Source organism: Podarcis melisellensis (assembly GCF_964234715.1).
Source record: "Podarcis melisellensis genome assembly, chromosome: 2".
NCBI classification, from domain to species: Eukaryota; Metazoa; Chordata; class Lepidosauria; order Squamata; family Lacertidae; genus Podarcis; species Podarcis melisellensis.
The window spans coordinates 23,002,156-23,022,643 of NC_138529.1; the positions used below are offsets into that span (position 1 = coordinate 23,002,156).

General features: G+C 43.4%; 1 protein-coding gene and 1 long non-coding RNA gene across 4 annotated transcripts in view; one reads left to right on the forward strand and one right to left on the reverse strand.

The window, feature by feature from the left end:
* Positions 1-4,293, forward strand: part of AXIN2 (axin 2) — a 49,389-nt gene extending 45,096 nt beyond the window's left edge. For all 3 annotated transcript variants that reach the window (XM_081899626.1, XM_081899628.1, XM_081899627.1), the window contains exon 11: positions 1,401-4,293. In XM_081899626.1, the coding sequence (XP_081755752.1) occupies positions 1,401-1,527 (127 nt within the window). In that variant the 3' untranslated portion in view covers positions 1,528-4,293. The remainder of the gene's footprint in view (positions 1-1,400) is intronic.
* LOC309363599 overlaps positions 1-20,488 on the reverse strand; it is a 184,481-nt gene that overhangs the window by 63,340 nt on the left and 100,653 nt on the right. The window lies entirely within an intron of this gene.

The following is a 20,488-nucleotide window of genomic DNA, read 5'->3' on the forward strand; positions in this document are numbered from 1 at the left end:
AGAATGCCAGTAGGGTTTTTTGAAAAGCGTGGAGGTTTAAAACCTAGTCAGTGGATAACTCTCCTTGAAATAGTCTCAGCAGCTTCTGTGAAGACACAAACTCCTTCCAGTCCAGCATTTGTATATCTTATGACAGGAATATAAGGCAGAATACTGAGTTGTGATAATTTCTCTGTCAGCACAACTCTCTCAAAACAGCTTGGGCTCAATTACAATGCTGAGGTCCAGTCTGAACTCTCTCCCCCTCTCCGTGTGTTTGTGTGTGAGGGGGTGCCCCTCTTGTCCCTTAACCAGAGGCAGGCAACTAGACTCCAGTTCCCATCAGCCCCAGCCAATAGTCAGAGATTATGGCAGTTGTACTCCAACAATATCTGGAGGGTCACAAGCTCCCATTTCCTGCCCCCAAACCATAGATAAAAGTTACATTCTGCAAGCTAAGCCAATTCTGCACACCAATGGGGCCTGTCAAAATCCCTCTCCCTTAGATGTAACATAACTTGCCATGTGGGTCTCTGCCACCACATTTCGAGACATGCACCACTTCAACAACAGTCAGCAGCACGAAATGGGACTATGGAGTTTCACACGGTGATGATGGAAATCCATGTGTCCTTATGTTGACAACCAGGGCAAGGTTCGCTTGCCATGCCCAGGCTGTTTTTCAGTAGCATCTCTTTTGTAACCATAATGTGTGCCTTTAGGGTGAATCATATGGATAACTAGCTGGAGAGTTAACAACATTATAAGATGTAGCAAGGCTTTTGGGGAAGAGTGCGTTCAGGATCATATTGATGTACTATGTCAAAGAAGCAGTCAGGTAATGCCAGCCTGTGGCAAATGGATCACAATTTGATCACAAGATGAGCTAATGGCCACTTGCCTTAAATGCCTTTGTAAAAGAGGCATGGAAAGGGTGGAATTCACAGAGTGTAGGGTTGATCAATGGTGGTAGCCAAATTCAGAGGCACTGTGCTGTTGAATATTAGTTGCTCGGGCCAGTTGGGTGTTCTGTTGATCGCCTACCTTGCAAGAGGATGCTAGAAGCAATTGGGAGGCAGCAGATTATGGCTGCTGAACTTCATCTTTGGTTTGATCCAGCAGGTTGCTTTCAATCTGCTTGTGGGCTTCCCACAGGAACCTGGTTGGTCACTGTGAAAACAGGATCCTGGACTTAGATGGGCCATTGGGTCTTCTAATGCTATGTTTGGTGTTCTTTGTCTCAATTCTGCCATAGCTACCCATGGAAACATAAGAGTTTGGTGTTTGGGCAAGGGGTGTTGGGCTCGTGCGGCATTCTGGATATGGAATGTTGGGTGGGTGCTTGCTACAGACACATTCAAAAACAGCAATTCCAAAATGCTCTTCATTTATTTTGCATCTGTTGATCTTATTGATTCCAGGTATTACTTCAAGAAGGCAAGCAAAGAGTTTGACTGCGGTGCAGTTTTTGAGGAAATCTGGGACGACGACACTGTTTTGCCAATGTACGAAGGAAGAGTCCTTGGGAAAGTGGAGAGGATTGACTGATAGATTGACTGGCTGGCATTGTCTGTGTGAGTGTGTTTTAAGGAGACAATAAGCTAAAAGACGCTGCCTTTTGGACAAAACCACCAAACAAAGCTTTTGAAGGAAGGTTGGAACCAATGAAGAAAAAGCAACACAGACAAACTAAGGTCTATGAAGACTTTGCCAAATCAGCCTTACATTATTTTTTTTTTTTAAAAAAAGGTGTCTGTTGAGCTGGATGCAAGGATGTTAACAACCCCGAACTATTTATTGAAAACATGACCACTCTGGCTTATTGAAGATGCAGACCATGTTTTGAAAGACTTCCATATATAATATATGGCTTCCTGGGGATCCCAAACCTTATGGACTAAGAGAAACTGTGTATAGCTTACCTTACAGTAATCCTTATTGATATTTATTGAACAGTCTGGTTTTTTCCCTTAAGTCCAGTTTATGGACATGCTGCTTTAAACAATGGAGAGAAGAGACGATGTGATATGGAAAAAAGGGGTGGTTTTATATTTTATTATTTACTTTGTTTCCACTATCTAAATCATTAGATTTTGTCTTTTATTAAGAAGAAAAGAAAAGTGAATTCATTTCTGCCACCTTAGAAAACAAGCTGGAATCATGTTCTGTCCAGCATTATTCCTCCAGCTGTTTTTTTGTTTGTTTGTTTTTTGTTTTATTTGAGGAAAAGGGGAGGAAGAGGGAATATTGTCTTACACATTTGCTCTTCTAAAAATTGGTAGATTTTGAATCAATGCTGCTCTGTTTGTTAGGTCTTGTTCAGATGTATAATACTCGGTTGCCTATCAGTGGTTAGGAGATCAGGATCACCCCTTAGACTGCTATGTTCTTCGTCCTGCTCCCTTTCCCTACGAATCCTCTTTTGGGTATAACCACAGTAAAGGTAATAGGTAAAGGACCCCTCAATGGTGAAGTCCAGTCAAAGATAACTCTGCGGTGTGGCGCTCATCTGCAGACAGCTTTTCGAGTCATGTGGCCAGCATGACTAAACCGCTTCTGGCACAGCGAAACAGACGGAAGCCAGAGCGCACAGAAACGCCGTTTACCTTCCGGCCACAGTGGTATCTATTTATCTACTTGCGCTGGTATGCTTTTGAACTTCTAGGTTGGCAGAAGCTGGGACAAAGCAACGGGAGCTCACCGCGTCATGGGGATTTGAACCTCCGACATTCTGATCGGCAAGCCCAAGAGGCTCAGTGGTTTAGACCACAGCGCCACCCACGTAACCACAGGTGCAGGGTTATATCTGCCCTGATGGTAATGCTAGCTGTGATTATGTTTAGAAGAGTTTGCTCAAGCCTGCTTCCAATCATAGTTGCGAAGTTTGGTTTGAAGTTCACCATGGCTATCATTAATGATGATGCAAAAGAATTCTGCACTTTGGTGAGCTTGGGGGAAATTCACTGCAGGAGAGGACGAAGAATGAATACACAAGCCCATAGGTGTTCCTGATCCCCCTAACCATGGGCAGATTGAGAATGTTGGCTCTGCACCAGACCTAGCAGTGTTCTCATGGGATAAATATAACAGCTACAGGGGGTAATAACAATATATGGGTCTTATCAGTCAGTTTCTGTGGTAAGAATATACAGTTGTCTGTATTTTTGTAGCATTGCAGTATGCAATGCATTGCATTGCTTCCAGTGTCTTCAGCAAAGCATCCTATAACATGTCCCCAAGTGCGGAATTATGAAGTTAATGCAGACCCAAATGGTTCATATAGTCCAGTTTTATGAAAAGCGGTACATGAAACCATCCAGTTCACATAAACACCAGTTTAGCCAGATCTCACACAGAACTTTGGTCTCCGCTGTTTTTAGACTACAGTTCCCATCATCCCTGACCACAGCTCCTGCTAGGGATGATGGGAGTTGCATTCCAAAAACAGCTGGAGGCCTAAGTTTGGGAAACCCTGAACAGAATGTTTTTCAACGAAATCAGTGATGCTTTTTATTTATTTATTTGAAGAAATGTAGTCACATTTTCGGTAGTGGTACTTTTCTGTATGGTAAACTGTATTTAATAGGCCAAACCGTCAAAATGTATGGTGCCCCATCCCATTCCATTATAGCAAATGGAAGCTAGTGCCCTGTTCAATCCTGCATAGCTTGCTTCCAACTTTCTATGAAATGAAAGTTGAAATTACGGCTCCCCATAATAAAAGATTCCACTGAGCTACATAAGGGCAACAGAGTCTCTCGCTTTGGGTGTGTCGTTCAGACTATCAAATACATCCTCTAATTGGATTGTGTGTATTGTGGCAAAAAAGATTTTTTTTTAAAGCCCCACCTGCCCATCCTGAAAACACATTTATTTCTATTGTGTTTTGTTTTTAATTGGTGCATTGTATGCCAACGTTACATTTCTTTTGTATAATACGTCTGTATATAGTGTAGGAAAGAATGTGATGCGAAAACGCTATTAATACACTATCTCTAGTGTGTGTTTTTAAGAAAAACACTTCAATCAGTACAGTACCTGTGCCTACATGGTGTTAATATGCCATGTTACGCCCTGTGTTCAGGGTCCAAACTCTTCCCTTCTTTGTGTAAAGGGGTTTATGTATAATATATTTTATGCCTTTTTACTACAAGTCCTTGTACTTTATGACTTTTGCCATGACATTTGTTCTACTTATACTGTAAATTATGCATTATAAAGAGTTTCATTTAAAGAAAAAAAATTACTTGGTACAATAATTATTGTAATTAAGAGATGTAGCCTTTATTAAAATTTTTATATTTTTCAAATTAATATTATCTTTCCCCCTTTTTTTGTTCTGGTTTTTTAATCTCAGAGTCTTTTTTTTTTTTTTTTTTTTTTGCTTATTAGAGCAAGTTTCAACCATCCAAACCATCCTGAATCCAAAGAGATACATTCCTAGGAGTTTCATTTTAAGAACTTTGTTGCGTGGGAAGGGGGAGGGAAGGGAGACTAAAAGGAAAATGCAAGGGGTTGAATTGAGTGGTGGGTTAATTAACTGGGAGTGAAGAAATCTTAAGTAAGTTATCATCTTTAGACAGCTGACCTAAGATTACTGAATCTCAAACCACAGGAATCCAGGCAATTTTGGAAGTTTAAAACATTCTAAGTTTGAAAAGTTGAAGTAATGAAAGTTGAAATCTCAAGCGGTTTTACAATGAACCTTAATTTAGCCTTGAGACCCTGGATGCCAGGAAAACATGGCTCATTTTGCCTTCAGGCAAAGAAGAGAGTGTCTTTGAGCATATGCAGGGTTCTGTTTCCTCTCAGTTTAAATGTTTTGATATTATCTTACTAATAGTAGCTAACGTAAGTATCTACAGTCACCTCCTGAAAGCAGAGGGACTAGGACGAAACATGTTGTTTTGGGCAGACTCAAGTCACAGCAAATTAAGCCTTGAAAAGTCCGTGTGGGTAACCATCAAAGCAGAAATAACTAGACCCTAGGCATAGATTAAATCAATGTGTATCACATCATATAAGAGGTCTTCAGGGCAAGGTTTGAGGCAGTGCTGGAAGAAAAATGGTGGCTCCTTGAGTCACTCAGCCCCATTAATGCTCATTAACACAGAGGTGGCCTTGTCAAAAAGGTATATAGACCTGGTGTCCCACTTCAGTAAGAAGCTAAACAACACTTGCCTTACAGTCTCCGCTGAAGAGAATGACTTCTGAAGTCAAGAGGAGCTTCTAATGTTCTCACAATGTGCATTAATGGTAAAATCCAGAGAGCCACAGTTCCTTTTACCGTAGAGGGTTTTTGGTTACTTCCAGACATGGTCCTAGGCAGTTTCCCCCCAAACCTGGGTCTTCAGCAGCTTTTGGACTACAATTCCCATCATCCTTGACCACTGATCCTGATAGCTAGGGATGGTGGGAGCTGTCCAAAAACAGCTGGAGACCCAAGTTTGGGAAACCCTGATCTAGAGAGTAACTATATCCTATAGGGCTTGTCCTAGCAGTTCAATAGGGCTTGTCCTAGCAGCATATTTGATCACTGGGCTATAAGCTCTAAATACAATGGTACCTTGGGTTAAGTACTTAATTCGTTCCGGAGGTCCGTTCTTAACCTGAAACTGTTCTTAACCTGAAGCACCACTTTAGCTAATGGGGGCCTCCTGCTGCTGCTGCGCTGCCGGAGCACGATTTCTGTTCTCATCCTGAAGCAAAGTTCTTAACCCGAGGTAATATTTCTGGGTTAGCGGAGTCTGTAACCTGAAGCGTATGTAACCTGAAGTGTATGTAACCCGAGGTACCACTGTATAGGTTTCCAAATGCTCCCAGCCATTGTTTCTGCATTCTGTAAAAAGACTTGGATATTGAAACACACACACACCTCATATTCAGTTTCTGCATCCTTCTCATCTTATGATTCAGGAATTTAATTTTGTGACCAGTCACATCTCTTCAGATGATGATTTATACCTGGTGAAAACCTCTGTTTCACCGTAGTGCCCATCTTCTTGCTACCTGACACCTAAGACCTCTCTTATCTGTGACTTTCCATCCATTGCAGTGCCCTTTTTACACCCCTTGTTAAAAACGTGGGCTTTCTTTCCTTTGTGTCATCCAGAAATGGCATCTAGTCCTTCCTCCGCCCTCTCCCTGTTCTGCTCTTGCCCAGGTAGTAACACTGCATCTGGAATTATTTTGCCTGTGAGAGGAGACTTCATTCCTAACATGAGAAAAACTTCACACTGAGTACACAGGGCTAAGAACTGAATTCTGAGTTAAAATAAAGCTGCAGGCGGTTCCCCACATTTAAATGGATTGCTGTCTTTATTAAACACCTCAAGTTCGCGGGTTCACCTTAATTGATGAGCTGGACATAACAGATGGGTAGGCAGACTTCAGCAACATGGGGGAAGAAAGTTATTTTTTTTCTCCCTATTCTACCATCAAAGGTTAGGAACTTAGACTGCACGGTAGTATTATTTCTTCTTCTTCTGCTATTAAAATGAATCACACTGAGTCTAATTCTTCTTGGGAAGATGAATGTGTCTGAGTCAGTTTGAAGTCCTTCGCTTGCCATATAAGCCTTTGCATCTTCATATATCACTATTCTGAAATACTCGCCTCTCTCTTTTCTTCTTCTTTTCTTTTCCTTTCCTCTCTTTTTGCCCCCCTGGATGTCTGTAGAAACAAAAAATAAAATGTCTTCAAATACATGGCAGGCTGTTTAGTGGAGATAAAAGGGTGTTTGAATAGTCCTTTAAAAATGAATGAGAAGTGGAAAAACTCTCTCCTGTTTTGATTGTAAGTCGGATGTGGTGATCATTAAATACCACCTTAATATGTCGCTTTCAAAGAATGGCACCACCTTGACTATTTCAGAAGTGCCGGTCCTGATCCTGCGCTCTGATCCTGCACTCTGATGCAGATTGACCTGACCAGAATGATGCAGGGGTTCCTGAAAGTGGTTCCTGGAGCAGTTTTGAGCTGTTCTTTCAAGCACTCTTAGAATGCAGAGAACTTGAGCTTTCATGAAACAAACAATCAAAAAAAGTTCTGACTCTCACACTTGTTGATATCAGTGAGAAAATATGACAGCAAAGATATTAAAGCACCCGGGAAGAAAGAAGACATACCAAAGGAAACTTTGTCTAGAAGTCGACCAATTTCATCAGTCTTCATATTGACAAATACTGGCTGAAGTCCCCAACCCCAGCACTTTTAATAAGAGACCATTCATTGAATGTCTGCACAGATTTTCTTTTTAAAAACCAAGCTTCTATCTTGTTGCAGTTTGTTTCTTGAGTATGGGCCCTGCCATGCCAAAAGGACGACCCACAAAATTTGGCACCTGTCATATTCACCCATTTAAATATGTGTGGAATATCTTGCTACTGGCAAATATAGATCACTTACAGAAAATAAGTTTTTAAAGGAGTTTATACTTTTTAAAGGAGCGTCTCCACCCCCATCATTCAGCCCAGACACTGAGGTCCAGCGCCGAGGGCCTTCTGGTGGTTCCCTCACTGTGAGAAGCCAAGTTACAGGGGGCGAGGCAGAGGGCCTTCTCGGTAGTGGCGCCCTCCCTTCAGATGTCAAGGAAATAAACAACTATCTGACTATTATAAGACTCCTGAAAGCAGCTGTGTCTAGGAAAGTTTTTAATGTTGTCCTATTGTGTTTAAATCTGTTGGAAGCCGCCCACAGTGGCTGGGGTAACCGAGCCAGATGGGCGGCACATAAATAATGAAAGTATTATGATTACAGTATTATTTATTATTTCCAAAATACGCCTTAAGCATTTCATTTCATTTTGTATTGACCACATTGTGGGTATGGAAAAGTGTCAGCATGTTCAGGTAGTCTCACATTTCCTGACAGTAAACGTGCTGAGGTGTGGAGGATCGCTTTGCTTTGTCTTCTTAAGCACTGAATCAGAGGAAGGGCTTTTAATATTTGAAATGTATTGAACAACGAATGGCGTCCTGTATGTCTTGGAGGCCTCCTCCCCTTTTGTTCCCTCATGAGAACAGAAAGCAGCAAAGAGACACAGAAAAAAGAGGGGGAAGCCATGTCAGTTAAAGTGGTATAAGAATGCTTCGTAGGGTTGCCATATTCTGAAAAGAAAAGAGGACACATTTAACGACTTCTACTTTTGGATCACTATGATGACTCTAACCATGAAAAAGAGGGCATGTCCTGGAAAAAGAGGACATATGGCAACTCTAGCCAATGTGACCTGAGGTTCGCAGAGAATGAACTTTTAAAGGGCCTGCTTCCTGAAAGGAGTGGTTTCCTAGATCAAAGGAATGGAAGAGCTACTCTCCAGGGTACTTTGTCACAGGGTATCTGGGGCTGAATGGAAAAGTACAGCCATAGTCCAGGTAAAGGTAAAGGTAAAGGGACCCCTGACCATTAGGTCCAGTCGTGGCCGACTCTGGGGTTGCGGCACTCATCTCGCTTTATTGGCCGAGGGAGCTGGCGTACAACTTCCGGGTCATGTGGCCAGCATGACTAAGCCGCTTCTGGTGAACCAGAGCAGCACATGGAAATGCCGTTTACCTTCCCGCCGAAGCAGTACCTATTTATCTACTTGCACTCTGACGTGCTTTCAAACTGCTAGGTTGGCAGGAGCAGGGACTGAGCAACGGGAGCTCACCCCATCGTGGGAATTCAAACCTTCTGATTGGCAAGTCCTAGGCTCTGTGGTTTAATCCACAGCGCCACCCGCGTCCCCAGGGGCAGAACTGTATATAGACTCTCAGATCATGCCCTCTTAGGCAGCCCCATGGTGACAGAACCTGGCAGACTGTGGCAGAGGGATCTCCAGCGCCTCCTCCAACCCCAAGTCCCAGTGGTGTTGATGAGGGGTTAGCTGTTGGGCTGCAATCCTATAGCCTCACCACCACCTTGGGAGTAATCCCTATTTATCCTAATGAGACCTAATTTTGAGCAGACATGTGTAGAGTTGTGCTGAAAATGTTTCTTTCCCGAGGTGGGATAGCTGGAATACCAATGCACTTTGAAGGGTAAATGTTACCAAAAATAGCAGGTCGTCGTCTTGATCTGCTGGAAAAAAACCCAAAAGCCACAGTGCAGTCATACTTTTAATAGGACTAACTAACGTTGCAACATTTTGGCTAGTCCTAATAAAGGTGTTGCCCTGCTGTGGCTTTTGGATTTCAACCAATTTATAGCAAACTTTAATTTAATTAGCTGGGGAGCATATGTAGTCTTGCTTTCATTTCATGCTGAATGGTTTGAATGGTTGCTTTTTGCCTGCATATGAAGCCCAGCCTAGAATACCTATTTGACTCATACCCTCCAACATTTCTCTGATGAAAATAGGGATGTCCTATACAACAACAACAACAATTTTATTATTTATACTGCACCCATCTGACTGGGTAGCCCCAGCCATGCTGGGTGGTTTCCAACATATATAAAAACAAAAGAAAACATTAAACATTTTTTTAAAAAACTTTTCCAATACAGAGCTGCCTTCGGATCTCTTCTAAAGGCTGTATAGTTACTTATCTCCTTGACTTGGGGGTTCCATACTCTCCAACATTTCTCTGATGAAAATAGGGACATCCTAAAGAAAAGAGGAACATTCTGGGATCGAATCAGAAACCAAGGCAGCTTCTGTAAACCCGGGACTGTCCCTGGAAAATACGGACACTTGGAGGAGTTGCTCTATGGGATCCACAAAAATGTTCCAGGGAGAAATCCTTCCTTGAAACATTGGTTTTCCCTGGCCTTAATAGTTTGAAATAATTTCCACTGACCTCCTCAGACAACCCTCCTTTTCTCTTTATCCTCTGTATATATTTATAACTTTTGCATTGTGTAGTTCAGTGCTTTGAGTTGATAAAATTTGACACACAGAGAGAGAGAGAGACAGAGAGAAAGACCCTTTGGGATTTCTAGCTTCCTACATTTGTCTTGGGCTCTGCAGGAGCCTCAGATGCTTCTGAATTCTACAGCTCACTCTTTGAGACGCACATTTGCTCACAATGCACAGGCAGCTGGTACAGCAGCCATCACATTTGCAGTCAGAACCAGTGCCAGATTTATGTATAAGCTAAACAAGCTATAGCTTAGGGCCCCACTCTCTTGGGCCCCCCCCAAAAAATTTAAAGGAAAAAACAACCTGGATGTACATTTCCAAAATATCAGATAAAAACAAATAAAATAAAACCTACCTACAGCAACAGTGTTTTGTGTTGTGTAGGCTTCTGTGATGTAAGTAATGGGCCCCACCTGCTAGCCTGCTCCTTAAAATATCACTGGTTTGCTCATTTCTATATCAATGACTTTGATAAAATACATATGCAAACGGCTTTAGATACCTATTCGGTCCATAAATTACCATATAGCATATATTCAACACAAGAAACAACGGCAATTTGTTATTGACAAAGGACAGCTGGACATACAAAGGGCCCCATTACCTTCAGTAGCTTAGGGCCTCATCAACCCCAAATCCGGTCCTGGTCCAAACACTTTCGTTTCGTACTTCTGCACTTGTGTTCCTTCAAATCGCACCAGCAGATACTTTGCAGGCTTAACCATGTGTCATGTTCATTACTCCCCCAGCAACATCAGGGCTATCTTTACCTGTGGAGAATATTTGTGGGCTTGTTGGTTTGCCCGCTTAGTCCGTGGAGAGTAACGTACATAGGGAACCATTCCTATACAGATGGCGGGCAGGTGGTTTATGAGACAAATTCCAGAAGGGGTAGTCATCTTAGTCTTTGGGAGCAAAGACAACAGAGGTCTTTGTAACACCTTGAAGCCGGCAGATTCATTGTGGCACAAGCTTTTGCGGATCAGAGAGCCTGCTGCATGCACCTGACAAAAGTGGACTGCGCTGCACAAGAGCTTATGCCACAGCAAACAGTAACAGTACAATCCTAAACATGTCTATGCCGAAGTAAGTTGTGGTGAATGGAAATGGATTTATGCCCAGGTAAGAGGGGGTTAGCATTGCAGCCTTGGGGCCCCTGCAGATGACTTCTTCATTGAGCATTCATGATTATTAATTTGCACCAAGTTGATGAGGAAGTTAGATTATATCCAGTCTTAATTCAGCATCCATTCTAATTTGTTCATCCTGCAATTATCAGCGCGTTTCCTGATCACTTTCTAAACAGCAAACAGACCAATTCTTTTTTTTAAAAAAAAGTGAATACATTGCAGTAGGATGACAGAGCCCTTTAATCTATTTTAACTGGCACGTGCTTGAATCCCTCCTGCAAAGTAGTGACTAGAGACACCCTTAGTTTTTAAGTTACCATGAGACTCTGGTGAGTTATATTCCACACATCTTGGGGGCTCATGACTCCCATTTCTTAAACGTTGTGTGTGTGGCAGGACAGTGTTTCCATGGTACCAAAATGTAGTTCCAGTGCCTGCATAGCACGCTAAGGCCACCTTTGCATTGTACATTTGAAGAACTCTAAGCCACTTTAATTGGACTGCAAGAAGATCAAACCTATCCATTCTGAAGGAAATCAGCCCTGAGTGCTCACTGGAAGGACAGATCGTGAAGCTGAGGCTCCAATACTTTGGCCACCTCATGAGAAGAGAAGACTCCCTGGAAAAGACCCTGATGATGGGAAAGATGGAGGGCACAAGGAGAAGGGGACGACAGAGGACGAGATGGTTGGATAGTGTTCTCAAAGCTACCAGCATGAGTTTGACCAAACTGCGGGAGGCAGTGGAAGACAGAAGTGCCTGGCGTGCTCTGGTCCATGGGGTCATGAAGAGTCGGACACGACTAAACGGCTAAACAACAACACGCCACTTTAATACTCATGGTTTCCCCCAGAAGAATGCTGGGAACTGTAGTTTGTTAAGAGTGCCGCGAGTTGTTAGGAGGCCCCTATTCCCCACACAGAGCTACCATTCCTACAGTTCCTTGGAAAGAAGGATTGGCTATTAAACCACTCTGGGAATTTCAGCTCTTTTGTACCAGGGTGTGTGGAATAGGCGGTCACCTTAACAGCTCTTACCACCCTTAACAAACAATGGTCCCAGGATTCTTTGGTAGAAAGCCACAATAAACAGTTGCGCTTCAATTCTACGGGGTGGACGTGGCCTCTGTTGCCAGCCTGGTCAGCTTTTGTACATAGAAGAGGAGTGCATGTGTAGGCAAACTAAGGCCTGGGGGCCAGATCCGGCCCAATCACCTTCTAAATCTGGCCTGCGGATGGTCTTGGTATCCCCGCAATGGGGTGAGCCCCTGTTGCTCGGTCCCTACTCCTGCCAACCTAGCAGTTCGAAAGCATGTCAAATGGCAAGTAGATAAATATTGATCACTCTGGTAGGAAGGTAAACGGCGTTTCCGTGCGCTGCTCTGGTTCGTCAGAAGCGGCTTGGTCATGCTGGCCACATGACCCGGAAGCTGTACGCCGGCTCCCTCGGCCAATAAATCGAGATGAGTGCCGCAACCCCAGAGTCGGCCACGACTGGACCTAATGGTCAGGGGTCCCTTTACCTTTACCTTTAGAATGTGTGCTGTTATTTAAAATGCATCTCTGTGGGGCATAGGAATTTGTTCATCCCCCCCCAAAAAATATAGTCTGGTCCCCTGCAAGGTCTGAGGGACAGTGGACCAGCCCCCTGCTGAAAAAGTCTGCTGACCCCTGGAGGAGTGGATACCCATCTTGACTGGCCTCAGTGAACGAAATGTCTTGGACTAACCCTGTGTAGTTGGGTGGAGTGAACAAAGCTTTGCTTACTACCTGGATGTTAATATATCAGGAGACAGGCATTAACGACAGAGAGACTTTCACTGCGTGTGACAGATTCCCAAAAGGAAGCAAAAGCGACTTGTCATGTATTTTTTAGGGACAGCAATTGCTTTGCAGATTTGCAACGAATGACTCTTTTTTTGGTCAATTAATTAATTAATTAATTTTTTAAAAACCCTCACAACTGTCCATTATTATACTACCAGGTCTACATTAAATTATTTGATTACCTAGCAAGCAAAGAGTGTAAGAGGTTTATAGCCAGAAGGCACTTCAAAGTAACGCCTTGATGTTTCTGAGTGGGCATTAGTGGTTTTTGAAGGCAGGAGAGTGTTTTAAAAATATATTAAACCCTCCTTATGATCCTGCCTGAAAATCTCCCCACAAAAAAAAAGCCTAAACACTGGAATTCTCTGCCAAATGGAGTGGGGTGGGGGGTGGAGAGTTCAAAGAGATCAGAGAGTTTCCATGTAAAGTTTAGAGTTTATGGCGTGGCTGTTGGCTACGGAGCTTCACTGTTTGAACTCTTGTATATTAAAAACAGTTTCCTTGCCTTTCACAGGATTCTGAAAGACAAGAGAAAAGCGAAGGCCTTCCTCTGCTGCAACATTTCCAGACTTGATTGATTCCTATCTATGGACTTTATCTTTTTCTCGTCTCTTTTTATCATGTTCAAAAGCAGAGGGAATCCAAAGAAAAGGCAGGGTAAAATATTTTTTTTAGGATGTGAAACAGAGATGAGTCACTTTTGTACCCTCCAACAGTTATCTGAGGAAAATAGGAATGTCCTATACAGTTTTCAGTAGTACAGTGGTACCTCAGGTTCCATACACTTCAGGTATGGAAATATTACCTCAGGTTAAGAACTTTGCTTCAGGATGAGAACAGAAATTGTGTAGTGGTGGCACGGCGGCAGTGTTAGGCCCCATTAGCTAAAGTGGTGCTTCAGGTTAAGAACAGTTTCAGGTTAAGAACAGACCTCCGGAACAAATTAAGTACTTAACCTGAGGTACCACTGTAGTAGTGATTTTACTATTTATACCCCACCCATCTGGGTTGCTTCCAACATATATAAAAACATTATACAACCTGAAACATTAAAACATTAAACATGTTAAAAATTTCCCTATACAGGGCTGCCTTCGGATGGCTTGGGAGTTGGGTAAGTCCATACCCTCCAACATTTCTCCGATGAAAATAGGGACGTCCTAAGGAAAAGCGGGACATTCCGGGATCAAATCAGAAACTGGGATGGCTTCTGTCAAACCAGGACTGTCCCTGAAAAATAGAGACACTGCACTTCCCCCATTTTTTAAAAAAACACCAGCATAAAAAATCTCTGCAATCCTCTTCAAGATCTCATGCTGAAGATGTCTCAATGGCTGCACATGAGCTAGCTTTCTTTGCATGTTGCCAAGAGAGCACATCTCCCCCCCCCCCTGCCCTGAGCCCCTGTTATTTTGAGAAACCTGACTCTTAATGTCCCCATTTAGGCCAAGAAGATGAGCTGGTTCAAGAGAGGTCACAAATCGGTTGCAAGCGTGCAAGAGATTTCCTCTCGTTGGCATGGGCAAAAGGTGTCGTCCTTACTTCCAGCAGGTATGGGACCTCTGGAGCATTTCAATGTATTCCTTCCTACCCAGTCCCAATGGAATGACCCACACCGTGCAGCCACGAGAGTAGCAACCCACACGGTGGGGCAGAGCTGCCCTCCTGGCACCAGCAACACTGACAGTGTTGGGGTGGGGCAAGGGTGAGGTCAGAGTTGCCTGGAAATGCCATTGGAAGCACCAGGTTGTCTCCTTGAGCCCCCAAGCAGTGGAGACTCACCAGTCTCAACCCTACATCAAATGCATCACTGCTGGGACCCACTTCCCAACGGGGCACTTAGGAACCTCACATACATTTTTCGCACACACCACTCGGTGTAGGAAAATGAAAACCCCACTGGCAGCACTGGATATCCCTTCCCTCTCCTCCTTCCTTTGACAAATCTGAGGCTTTAAAAGGAAGACTCTTCGGCCGTGTTTGGCAACTTTTTTCCTCCTCACCTTATTCATCTTATTTTTTGTACCTGCTTTTGCAAGACGCCCAAAGGAACTCCTTGCTTCCCCCAGCATAACTTCCCTTCTCCCAGAGAGTTGTCGTCGTCGTCTTCTTCTTCTTCTTCTTCTTCTTCTTCTTCTTCTTCTTCTTCTTCTTCTTCTTCTTCTTCTTCTTCTCCTCCTCCTCCTCCTCCTCCTCCTCCTCCTCCTCCTCCTCCTCCTCCTCCTTCTCCTTCTCCTTCTCCTTCTCCTTCTCCTCCTTCTTCTTCTTCTTCTTTGGTAATCAGTCATAGCCGAGTAAGATTGTCTTCAATAAACAAGGTTTTAAAAGTGAGTCTGTAAGTGACTGTGGAGGCCAGTTCTGGATCCACATGTCCTTCCACAGTGGGGACCTAGGTTTGCGGGCGGGAGTTGATCCTCTTAGCACGTTTCTCCCTTTCGTCCTGAGTTTGAGCATCTTCAAAACCCATGACATCTTGGGTAAAGGCTGTTCTCCAATTGGAGCACTCACAGGCCAGTGTTTCCCAGTTGTCAGTGTTTATACTACATTTTTAAAATATAGATTTGCCTTGAGAGAGTCTCTGAACCTCTTTTGTTGACCACTAGCAGTACACTTACCATTTTTAAGTTCAGAGTAGAGTAGTTGCTTTGGAAGACGATAATCATGTATACCATATGCAGAATCCATATCATGATATTGGTTTCATAATTTTTGACCTGACAATCATGGTGTGTGTGTGTGTGTGTGTGTGTGTGTGTGTGTGTGTGTGTGAGAGAGAGAGAGAGAGAGAGAGAGAGAGAGAGAGAGAGAGAGAGTATGCGCTATGCAAAAATCACAATGCTGGGGAAACCGTGAAACCAGCCAATGCCTCTACATAGTTCCATCCTTATTTCAGACATCGTGATATATCCTTATATCGCAATGTTTAGCTGGTGACATATTGCAATGTTGAAAGCCAGCCCTAGTGACCTGAGGAGCTCACTTTGGTGCTGCTAATGAGCAAGTCTGACTTCACCCTTGGAGGCACACTCCATTGTCTCTCGCGACATACGGATGTGAACAACCTTATTACGTAGGTTGCTACAGTTTGCCCATCTCAGAATCAAGGAATACTCACAATTTTTACTAGACGAAACCAGTACATCTGGTATCAGTGCTATTGCATGTGTGAACATTCTGGTGTTTTTGAATCCCATTACCGAAAGAATTGCTAGTATATATTTGAAAGGCTAATTTTCTGGGTAATTGCTTTATAAAGCAATTAAGCGCAAGGGGGTGGGATACAACATGAAAGACAGCATGTGCACATTAACTTTAAAAAGCTCTTACTGCACCCAATAAGCCAGTGGACAGCTGTGTGTTCCCAAGATGCTGTATTCTCACTGTCACCCATGTGTGAACCACCTGAGAATATCCCTCTTTGCCACCCCTACCTTTGGGGTCAGGGGTGCATTAGGAACTTCAAGGATTGATGGGAAAATGTGAACTTAATTTTACATTCTGTTTCTCTTAACGCCAGCCCAGCTCCAGTAAAATCAGATTAAAATGCCTCCAGCTACTGATGTTTGGAGGTATTTAAAGTCAGATCAAAGCCCCTTTAACCAGTCCTTTTTGGTCGCACATTTGATGAGAAACACAGGTGCTCTAAAATATTAAGCTAGCAGGCTGGCTGATTCTAGATGCTGCCTTGAATTCTTGCTTCTGATCCCTTTAAATATCAATCAAGAGGAGAAAATGATGTTTTAATAGACTCGGAGATTCCCTCCTCCCCTTCCCTGTTCTGGATGTGATTTGAGTTGCTTCCCATTCAGAGTTATTAAAGTTTAGGCTTTCTGCTTTTTGTTGATCGTTACTGTGGAAAGAGCCTATCCCTTGTGAGGAGATACTCTGTTTAAAATTCTGAATACGCTCTGCTTGATGAGCCTAGAGGACAGAATGACCTTGTTGGCGACATCTTCAGCAGACTGTCTGCCTTGTGTGTGTGTGTGTGAGAGAGTGCATGCACGATTTGGGCGCATACACCTGGATTTTGCAAATTCTACTTGGAATCTGAGCATGCTCAGTGCATGAAAATGTTAGCATTTGTCAGACAACTTGGAAGAAACAAATCCAGGATGGTTTGAATGTCACTTTCCCCCATTTTGCTAAGGAATATGCTAAACCAGACCTGATCAATGATGAGGAATCTTGTGCCTAATACAGAAGGGGGGGGCACAAATAAATAACAATAACAAAAACAACACTTTTAATAGTTATACCCCGCCCATCTGCCTGGGTTTCCGCAGCCACTCTGGGCGACTTACAGCACATTAAAAATTAGATGTTAAATTTTTTTCGATACAGGGTTGCCTTCCAATGTCTTCTAAAAGTCAGATAGTTGTTTATTTCCTTGACATCTGATGGGAGGGCATTCCACAGGGTGGGTGCCACTACTGAGAAGGCCCTCTGCATGTATGCCATGAATTTGCATCTCCTTGCAAATTGAGATATATATATATATATATATGGCATTACCAAGGGCAAGCGAGAAGGGGGTACCCTGGAATCAGCAGTAAGGGCCAAAGGATGTGAGAGGGGAACTCTAGGAAGGGGTAAAGTCAAGGCCCATCTGATATATGTGGCTGCTTGAGGAGGAGGAGGACAATATGGTCCCCTCCTGGACAACCGTTCCATGTAAAGAAGCTGCCCACTGAATCTTCCTTCCACACAGGGTAATGGGACCCTGTTCTCATCACCCAAGGTCATCAGGGCAACTTAAGGGCCACAGGGTGGGCTGTGTGGCACATGTAACTCTCTTCAACTCCTTGTCACCTCTTCCTCATCTTCCAGCATCTGCTGCCTGGGTCAGCTACTATCCTCCATCTTCTCGTATGGCTGTGCAAGGTGGCATAGAAACACTGCTCAAGACCCTCCCCAACCCTCATTTATTGTGTAAATAATGTCTAATTCAGGTTATGATTCAGGGGGGCCCATATCTCCAACTGAGGCAAAGTTACGTGGTTTGGGACCTCTGGTTGTATTGAATAATTTCCCTTTGTAGATATGGGTTGTACTGCTAAGGCAAAGCTAGGTAATGCATCTAGGTTGGAGTGTAGCAACTGCGATGTGGAGTCCCCACTACAAGTTGTAAATTCCTGAAGAAACAAAAAATTTCGTCATTAGTATTAATGAAGCAGTCTTAGGAAAATGTAAGTAGCGGTTAAATGGCATAGGTTTAATACAAAGTGATAGTTTCTTATTCTTTCAATCTTAAATCAAGTTGTGCACATTTCCACCTCAGTTGGCGAGGGTATTGTTACTTGTTCTTTAGGATTTAGACCATGCTCTGCTACAGTAATCTCCGAGAGCAGTTTACTGATTTCTGGCATGCTCCATACAAAATCAGCCATTTGGCATTCAACTAAGATTCCTGGCACACATCTAAAATATGGCTGGAAGTCACTTCACTTACTTAATGTCTCTGTGCCTGGCTACTGTTCAAGACAGAGGAGCAGGGCCAGTAAAAAGAGTAGCATCTCTTGCTACTGAGGGAGTTGCTCGCACCCATCCTCATTTCTGGACTACTGTTCTCTTCTCTCTTCCATTTCAGAAACGGAACTTGCAATGGATGAAGGGACTGAGGAAAGCTTCCCCCACACATTCCGTAGGCATGCTGGCACCTCTCAGGCCTTCATATGTTGAACTGAACTGAACGCACTTAGAAGCCATCATGTGATCAGGAATTGGGATAGAGTCCTCAGTTGAGAGCTAGACCATAAAGAAGGCTGATTGCCGAAGAATTGATGCTTTAGAATTATGGTGCTGGAGGAGACTCTTGAGAGTCCCATGGACTGCAAGAAGATCAAACCTATCCATTCTGAAGGAAATCAGCCCTGAGTGCTCACTGGAAGGACAGATCCTGAAGCTGAGGCTCCAGTACTTTGGCCACCTCATGAAAAGAGAAGACACCCTGGAAAAGACCCTGATGTTGGGAAAGATGGAGGGCACAAGGAGAAGGGGACGACCGAGGACGAGATGGTTGGACAGTGTTCTTGAAGCTACCAGCATGAGTTTGACCAAACTGCAGGAGGCAGTGGAAGACAGGAGTGCCTGGTGTGCTCTGGTCCATGGGGTCACCAAGAGTTGGACATGGCTAAACGACTAAACAACAACAACAACAACCTCAGTTGAACAAGTTCTCAGTTGAACAATTCTAGAAGCCATCTTCAGAACTTCAGGCTCCATGTCTGAGAGGAAGAGGTAGGTCCAGAGAGGGTGGCAGTAGGGTTTGTGTTCCCACCTGGCCCCTCTACACTCTTAAAACTTCGTGAATTTGAGCAATTGCCTGAAGAAAGTTATATAGACTTCCTGTGCCAAACCTACACCAACTACATTCTGCGAGATTTCCATCTATTTGTAATTTGCCGTATCAACATCTACTGTATTTAAATTATTGACCCGGACTCGTGCAAAATGGCATACAAGCGAAGGCCAAACTACATAGTATATGTGGTCATCTGCTTCTCTGTCCTGAAAGCTGCACAGTTTTTGTTTAACTAAAAAACAGCTGGTGACGTCAAAGGGACTTGCTCCAAGGTACAGGATTGTTTAGCTGCAGGGAGGAGATTTTGGGGCAACTTCCTGACTTCAAAGCAATAGGATCTGTCCTTTAATTGGTGCAAAGGCAAAGTCAGGCTGACTCAAAGGCCCGGTCACAAAGGACTGCCCATAAAAATGCGCCAAAAACGCTATTTCTTTCTCTTTCCAATGCCATACTTATTATTCACCCTCTGTTGTCTTCTATAAAGGATCCTGTGAAATTAATGATCTAGCTGTGGAATTTTAAATAGTTGCTTCATGACTAACAACATGTGCTCTATATCAGTGCAGACTTTGTATTTACATACTTCTCATGATAAATCAACATATGGTTCTTGTTTTGTGAAAGTAGAGTGCCTCATATCGTAGCATTATTCTCTTATTAATATTCCCTTCCTTTCAGAAATGTGGCGGACGAAACATTTCTTTCTAATGACTCTTCAAGGAACAGAGAGGAAAACAACCTGCTCTCGGTGGCATTTTGACTCCTGCTTAACTAGACTCACCATCACTAAGCATAGGGACATAGGAAGCTGCCTTATATTGAGCCAGACTACTGGCTGATCCAACTCTGTACTGCATACATGGACCGGCAGCAGACTTCCAGGGTTTCAGGATGTGAAGAGACCTGCCTGGAGATGGCAGACATTGAATCTGGGGTCTTCTTCATCAAAGCAGGTCCTCTACCACTTGAGTGATGGCCCTTCCTTTAGATCATAGAATTGAAGAGTTGGAAGGGACCATGAGGGATGAAGACACTGAGGAATTGGGGTCTTACAGGTGTGCCCATATGTATGTGTTATGTACTGAGTCAAAATGCAGCAGTCTGATTGGTCCTAGAACAATAGGATCCAAAATGCAGCAGTCTGATTGGTCCTAGAACAATAGGATTCAGAATGCAGCAGGATGATTGGTCTGCAGGAGCCACCCAATCCAGCTCCAGATGGAAGTGAATCCACAACCTGATTGGCCTACAGGAGAATTCCGGAATTAGCCAATCACGTGCAGCCCATTGTGTAAATAATGTATATAAAGCAGATATTTTGGGGAAACATTCATTCCTCCTCACCACTATGAGCTGAATAAAGAGCATGAAATCCACTCTCGACTCTAAGTATATTTCAGTACTAAACCAC